The 7,311-nt window shown below is 41.0% G+C and overlaps 1 protein-coding gene across 1 annotated transcript in view; it reads right to left on the bottom strand.

Annotated features, from left to right (window-relative positions):
* The window catches only part of LOC103132314 (kinesin-like protein KIF20A), a 31,958-nt gene that overhangs the window by 2,486 nt on the left and 22,161 nt on the right, over positions 1-7,311 (bottom strand). The window contains exons 20-29 of the mRNA XM_016667310.1: positions 6,061-6,179; positions 5,790-5,963; positions 5,560-5,711; positions 5,344-5,480; positions 5,116-5,190; positions 2,797-2,921; positions 2,244-2,336; positions 2,100-2,162; positions 1,956-2,022; positions 342-514 (exon numbers count right to left, since the gene is read on the bottom strand). Of these exons, the coding sequence (XP_016522796.1) occupies positions 342-514; positions 1,956-2,022; positions 2,100-2,162; positions 2,244-2,336; positions 2,797-2,921; positions 5,116-5,190; positions 5,344-5,480; positions 5,560-5,711; positions 5,790-5,963; positions 6,061-6,179 (1,178 nt within the window). The remainder of the gene's footprint in view (positions 1-341; positions 515-1,955; positions 2,023-2,099; positions 2,163-2,243; positions 2,337-2,796; positions 2,922-5,115; positions 5,191-5,343; positions 5,481-5,559; positions 5,712-5,789; positions 5,964-6,060; positions 6,180-7,311) is intronic.

Below are 7,311 nucleotides of genomic sequence, written 5' to 3'. Positions count from 1 at the left end.
AATCTCCAAGTCTCACAGTTGTAGAGTTCAGTACAGCTGAAATAGCACCAATTTTGATCAGACACAGCAAAATAGGTTTCTTGACAAAGAAAGGAGTAGAAGGTTAAACAAATGGAAATAACCTTCAAAACGACAGGCTGCCAATGAGATTTATTATAACTGACCCATACCATCAAGATCTTTTTATTAAAAACTGTTTCATGAAAATATTTGTAAATGAATGTAAACTATTAAGACTGATATCAGCTCAGGTGCTGAACTATAAACAGGAAATAGTTCAATTTTAATGGTTTGAATTGAATTATTCCTTGAGAGGAGTCAACACTGCCAAAATGACTCACGGTGTGTGGAGAGTCCAGCAGCGGAGATGAGACATCCAGCTTAAACAGCTTCTTTCGTCCTCGCCGTGGTCTAGTTGCCGTAGTGACGGCCTCCATGAACGAGGCACGATCACCTCCAGGGACAGGAAACTGGTGCTCATGTCCAAGAATCACTACTTCACCTGAAATCAGTTCTGAGCAAATTTTGCTCATTAAAGATTGATGGTTCCAGCATCACACCCATCAACTCCATCAAACATAATCAGGAAACGGTTATTGCAAATGTTCAAAAATACTTCAGACATCTGAGACCATCAATCTGGACCCGAGTAGCAGACTGAGGTCAGGCCAGCATGTGGATCCAGAGTCTGAAGCACCCAAATACAAACCTTCAGAACACATGGTTCCACCCAAAAGGTCAAAGAATCAGATGAAACAGATGATGGTAAAGCTGACCTTTAACCTAAAGCCTTTTGCTGTACAAACCAAAGAGAACTAGCAGTTAAGATCTTCTGAGAGTAGTCAGGTTAAAATTGACATAAGGCCACCTGCCGCTCAGTCCAGTGGATTGTCAGTAACTGACCAATCAGCAGTTTGGTCAGCAATTTGTCCCATAGTAAACACCCCTTACCTGATAAACCCTGACAAAGTTGTCAGGGTTTATCATTACAAATATGCTGCAGTCTTAGAGGTGAGGTTAAAATAATCAGAAAAAATAATTACAATTTGTCAGTGAGGAACATCTACTTAAAACACGCTTTACTAGAGCATTTAGAGCACAGAATAAAGTTTATTCTATTAACAAAACTCTTAACAGTCTGGGAAAATGTCAAAGATAGACAAATGCTGACCTCATGATCATCTGAATACAACCGCGATCAACGGTATAACGACAACATGTTAATCTGTATGAAGGTTTTTGTCAGCATTACATCGTATGCTTAGTGGTTAAATCAAAAATTAATGCATCAAGCAGAGACCAAAACAATAAATATGAGCTGTGGCTACAAATCTGTTTTCATTAGAGTTTGTAAAGCAGCAACTTTTCAGGCATGTGGTAAAAATATTCATACACAATTTGACATAACGTGATCAGGTTGTGTTCAGATACATACCTGCTGTTTGTAAGTGCAAAATCGCTAGAAACAATATGCCGAGAAGAACAACGACAGAAAACATGGCTGGTCAAATACTTGGAAGATGAAAAAAATAAATAAATAAGAAGAAGAAACAGCCAATGGGATATTGAAGATAAAAACATAAAAAAACCATCCCACCCCATCTTTTATAGGTTGGTATGAAACAGATTCATTTTTTTTTTTTTGCAGAACAATTTAGCTCTCCTCAGACCCTCAGGCTTCAATGTCTGTTTCTCCGTGGATTCCCAAAAATAACCTCAGGGACCTGATATATGTTTTAAGTCATGACTGTATTTTATTTCTTAACTTCTTTGCCTTGATGTTGGCGAATGAGGCAAAAATGGCACAACAAATGTAACACAGCAAGTTTCACTAACTTCATCTTATAACTATGTTTGTTTGTCATGTGAATTCATCTAGAGAACCAGAACTGAAGTGAACAAGGACAGATAATCCTGGAACTTTAAGGTATAGAAACCTTTCTATAGGAACAAACCTTTGCTGTGGAGAATGGATGGAGAGTTCTGGATCAGTTCTTCAATCTTCTGCAGCATGCCATCGTCCTGCAGCACAGAAAAAACAGATGAAAACCTGGAGAAGACAAGTGCTATGAGATCTACCTGTTAAGAGGGTCCCCTACTAGTTTGTTGCTGCAAGCTTTCTCTTTAACTCTGTTCCTCTTGTTTTCACTGAACACCAAACCCTGCGAAACAGACATGGAAGACATGACTGCAGCCTCCAACTTTAACTCTGCTACCACACATTCAAACAGACCACACCTTACCTCTACCTCACTGCTTTTCCTTTTCCTCTTCACTGTCTTGGAGAGCTTCTTCCTGTCAGCCATGGTGGACCGCAAAGGAGAAGCACAGACATCCTGAAGAAAAAAAAATTCCTAAGTGTCTAAAGCTGCTTCACCAACACACTGTGACAGACGTGATCACAGCAGCAGGATTCCTGCAGAGTTTTATGTGAAAGACACAGCAAACATGTCAGTGTGGCAGAAGACAAACATAAACTTAATGAAATGAGCTCGCCCCATGGAGGCTCAGTTCATTATTTAAACACTTTAAAAAGCAGCAGAAGCTGAATGCTGAAAAAAAGTGGTAAGCTTTTTTTTTGATCAAGAGCAGAAAAATATATCTGAACAGAACAAACTGTTTTGGGAGTAAAAATAAACATCGTAAAAGTCATGGCTTTATGATCAGTCCTTTTTCCTGCTGGTTTTCAGAAAAGCCATGGCTTCTGGAATATGGTTGTTCTTTGTTGGTTAGGTTTGATGGTGTGTGCATGACCAGCAGACCTGGTTCTTCTCTGGTTAAGGTAAACAACATTACCTGAGCATCTCTGTGCAGATTCTCCCTCTGCTCCTTTCTCCTACTCCCTTGCCTCCTCCCACTCTGATTCTCCTTCTCCTCCTCTTCAACCCTCCTGTGCAGTTTCTCCTTCAGACACTGCAGCTCTTAGAGTGAAGACAGAAAGAAAAATCATTTCCTGACAGTGAATAAAACACAGAGATTAGATTTCTGTAAGTTTCATAGACAAAGGTTTTTTTTGTCATTCAATTGTACATTTAAAAAAAATTTACATATTGAAAGAAATTTTGTTGCAGGGCTCCAATAATTATAAAATAAATAAGGAGTAATAAAAGTATCAATATAAAAATATACAATAAATGATTAAATTAATTGCAATTTAGTAGTCTTATGCCATGAAGATGTTGTGAAATATGGTTATTCTGCTTTTGAAGCTGCTGAACCTTTTCCCAGAATGCAGCAGGGAGAACAAACCATGCTGAGGGTAGACGGTGTCTTAAAATTGTCCGAGCCCTGGACAGGCAGCTTCCTTCAAGGATGGAAGGAACCTCAGCCCTGATGATTCTCTCAGCTGTCCTTACCACTTTCTCTACACGTCGCCAGTCAGCGGTGTTGCATGTGCCAAACCATACAGAGATGCTGTGGTCAGTATACTCTCCATTGTCCCTCTGTAGAAAGTGGTGAGGATGGGAGGGGGGAGGTTTGCTCTTCTCATCCAACATAAAAAGTGCAGATGATGTTGAGCTTTCTTCACCAGACCAGAGGTTTGGAGGGATCAGGTCAAAGTGTCAGTATCCAAAGGAATCTAATATTCCTGACCTGCTCCACTCCTCATCATTGATGAGGAGGGGTGTGTGACTTGGCAGATTTTTCCTGAAATCAACAACAATTTCTTTTGTTTTGTTGACATTCAGGATTAGATGGGTTGCATCACACCAGTCCACCAGATGTTTCACCTCCCCTCTGTAGACCACTTTTTTGTTGTCCTTGATGAGACCCACCACTGTAGTATTGTCTGCATACTTAATGATGGGGTTAGTACTGAACCTGGCTTGGCAGGTTCAGAAGAGAGGTGGGCTCAGTACATAGCCTGGGGAGAGAAAGTGCTGAGGGAGATGACCCTTGAAGCATTTTTACCAACCCTTTTTCAAAGGGTTGGTAAAAAAAAATTAAAAAAATAAAGTAAAATAAAATAAAATAAAATTTTTACCAAACCTTCAGTGGATTCAGTTTAACAAGGCATCTTCAAAACCACAAAGACTTAGATTTAAGATCTATAATTCTTAAATCTGGGCACATTTAGGACAATTTGAAGTCTAAAATGGAGCTCATTAAATCAAGACCGTCACCAACAGCCTGTGGAATTCAAACATTCTCACCTATGAGCAGCCCTTTCCTTATATGGTCCTTGCTGTTTGGTGTAGCAGCTCAGTAACTTTCTGATCAACAACAGATACAAGGCAGTGCTCCAACGGTTTTAGGTGAAGCTGACACATAAATCTGCATTATTAATGGTTCAGAACTTAATAAAACCATTTGATCTGGAAAGTTAAACTATCCGGAAAAAATAAGCCACCCTCTGATAACCCGCAGAGTGAGGTTTGAATTTTGATTATTAAACTGAAAGTAATGTGGTCAGAAAGCTGAAGCTTTATTGCCACTTATTCACAATTTTACTCAATATACTGTAAATCACCATGTTGGTGACTGAAGAGATGGTTGTCATGGGAAACTAGAGTTTGGGTTTATGAGCAGCAAAAGCATCTGGTACCCTGAAAGCAAAACACAATATTCTTTGTTTAATTGTTATTGTTTTTTTTAACTTTGGAAAAAAAAAAAAAAAAACAATGTCAGTGTTTACTATTGCATTACCAAGCACTTTTATAACTAGTCAAAGCTCTTTAAACTAGTGCCAAGTTCATTCAATCACAAATATATATGCACAAATAAGCACACCAGTAGGCAACTTGAGGTTTGTCCTTTGGCCAAGAGCACACTGGCATGTATCAAAAGGAAAGAGGAATCCAACCCACAACTTTCTGACTGAATAAGTTTGATTTTATTGCACCAGTCAAAAATATCTGACTGGACTAAATTTATTCATCAACATCTGAGAGCAGCTGTGACATAGTAGGAAAAGTAGTTTTGCTATCTGAAAGTTGTTGGTTCGACTACCCCTGAGCAAGGCAATTTATGGATCTGGGATTGAATGGGGCATTTTAACATCTTCACATCTGGAGGAAATATGTTAGCCAGTGACAGAAACAATTGAAGTTGAAGTATGGATTTTGGGGGCGGAGCTTGATGAGGGTCATTTGACGGTGAAGCTGTGTGTGTTACCTCGCCTCAGAGTCTCTGCTTGCTGTCGGCTGTCCTCCAGTAGTTGCTCCTTCTCCAGCATGACTCGCTGCAGTCCTAAAGCAGAGGACAGGTATCGGCCAATCAGAGCGCTCCTATCACTCGGGTCGGTTCTAATCCGAACTCAGTGTTTCTGTCTGAGTATCCAGGTATCAGGTATCATTCAGAGTGTAACCATCAACACATCCATGTCTCTCCACCTTCCCCTACCTGCCACCTCATCCTCCAGTCTGTACTGCAGAGCTCCACCCTCTGACTCTAGTTCTGCCCTTAGATTCTGCAGTTGCTGGCTCAATTCTGTTCTCTGATTTTCCAACTCCTGCCTGAGCACCACACAGCTGCTGTTGCTGAAAGAGCAGAGGTCACAGAAGGTCAAACAGAGGTCAGAAGGTTGCCATGCAGCTGGCTGGAGGCTGTGCTGATCACCTGAGAGCCAGCTGCTCTTCCAGTTGCCTCTTCTCTCGCTGCAGCTCTTCCATCTGTTGGGAGATGTGAGCAGACCTCTGCTCCGCTGCTTCACTCTTCTTCTTCAGCTCCTCCATGGCAACCACATTGATGCTGCTGCTCTGTTCCTCCTGCTGTTGAATCAATCGGTGGGTCATCAGGAGGTTTTTAACATGAACAACATGAGCCACTCATAAAATAAGAGGAATAACCTTGACTTCCTGTCTCAGACACGCCACTTCTTCTGTGAGACTTTTAATTGAGGAAAAACTCTCCTCTAATTGGTTCTCCAGGTACTGAGTGCGCAACTTAGTAAAGTCTAGCTGCTTTGACTGGCTGTTGCACGTGTCAGTCTGCTGTTTGAGCTGCATCTGCAGGGCAGTTACCTGGGGAACCAGCATGATCATCAACAGCTGCAACAAAAACCAACCAGAGAAGGAGGAAGACAAAGAGGAAGAGAAAGAGGAGGATAAGGAGCAGCACCTCAGTCTGCAGCTGGAAGATGCCGTTCACAAGAGCTTTGTTCTCCTTCTGTAGCCTGGCTGTTTCCTTCTTCTCCACCTCCAGAGACGAAAGCACAGAGTTCAGACACTCATCCAGATCTTTAGGAAGAGAGAGGAGACCATGGAGTAGTTAAATCAAAGTTGGTTCAGGCACGGTAGCCTTACCATCTCTCCCTGCTCCGCTGGGTCCCTATTCCACTTTTCTCCACTGAGAAACAGTATGACATTTGAGGAGGATTTTAAATTCAAGTGAGTGTTTAGCCAATGAACAGACATGTTATGTCTTATAATTATGACTCGTTTGGAATAGCACTTCCCACTTCATACTGGAGGATGAAGAGAGCATCCTCCACTATACCCTCCACAGGTCTCTGTGAAGGGCATAGTGGCCACATGCGCCAATAAGCTGATAATCTTATTGGATTATTGAAGCTTCATAGCGTCAAAATGGTACATTACAAACGTCACAAACAAACATTAGCGATTTGGTAAAATTTCAAACTTCAACAGAGTCCACACCTCCAGGAAGCAATGGTTTGTCAATAACAGAGTCCAGACCCTCTGGAGGAAGCAAAGAGTGGAACAAGAGGCTGGTTTAACCAAACTAAGGTTTCTGAACCTCATTGTCATGTTTTAGATGCATTTCTGCTGTGTGTTACGTACCACTACTGTCACCCTTGCTCATTCTTCTTTTGACTGGTTGCGGGAGAGTAGGGCCTTAACAATAGGTAAGTATTGATGTAAAGAAAAGGAAAAGAGAAGAGAAACAAAAAAACGGGCACCTGACGGAACACACAGTGTGGTGGGGGCTTACCTTAGATATCTGATCCGCTATCCTCAACCAACTACCATCCATTGAGAAGGGCAAGCCCGCGGGATCCTTCATCCGTCAAATGCTCTGTTCAATAGTTTTAATTTCTTAATATATACTGTGTAGTTTTTCTCCAGGGTTTTCCCCCAGTGTATTATAGGCCTGGCGGCCCGACATGCTTTACAAGCGCCACCGTCAGGCTAAGTCTTTCTTGTTTATGTTTTTAGGAAAATATGTATATTAAAAAAATAAATAAATAATTGCTTTTGGTAACACTTTATTTGAAGGGGGTTGAATAAGACTGACATGACACTGTCATAAACACCTGTCATGAACATCAATAAGCCTTCATGAATATTTATAACTGTTGTCATAAAGCGTCATTCGGTAAATTATGACACTTTTAATACAAAGTTGACA

The sequence above is a fragment of the Poecilia formosa genome, unplaced genomic scaffold (assembly GCF_000485575.1).
Source record: "Poecilia formosa unplaced genomic scaffold, Poecilia_formosa-5.1.2 Scaffold993, whole genome shotgun sequence".
NCBI lineage: Eukaryota > Metazoa > Chordata > Actinopteri > Cyprinodontiformes > Poeciliidae > Poecilia > Poecilia formosa.
Note: the sequence above shows the minus strand (reverse complement) of the source record. Positions and strands in the feature narration are given on the sequence as shown.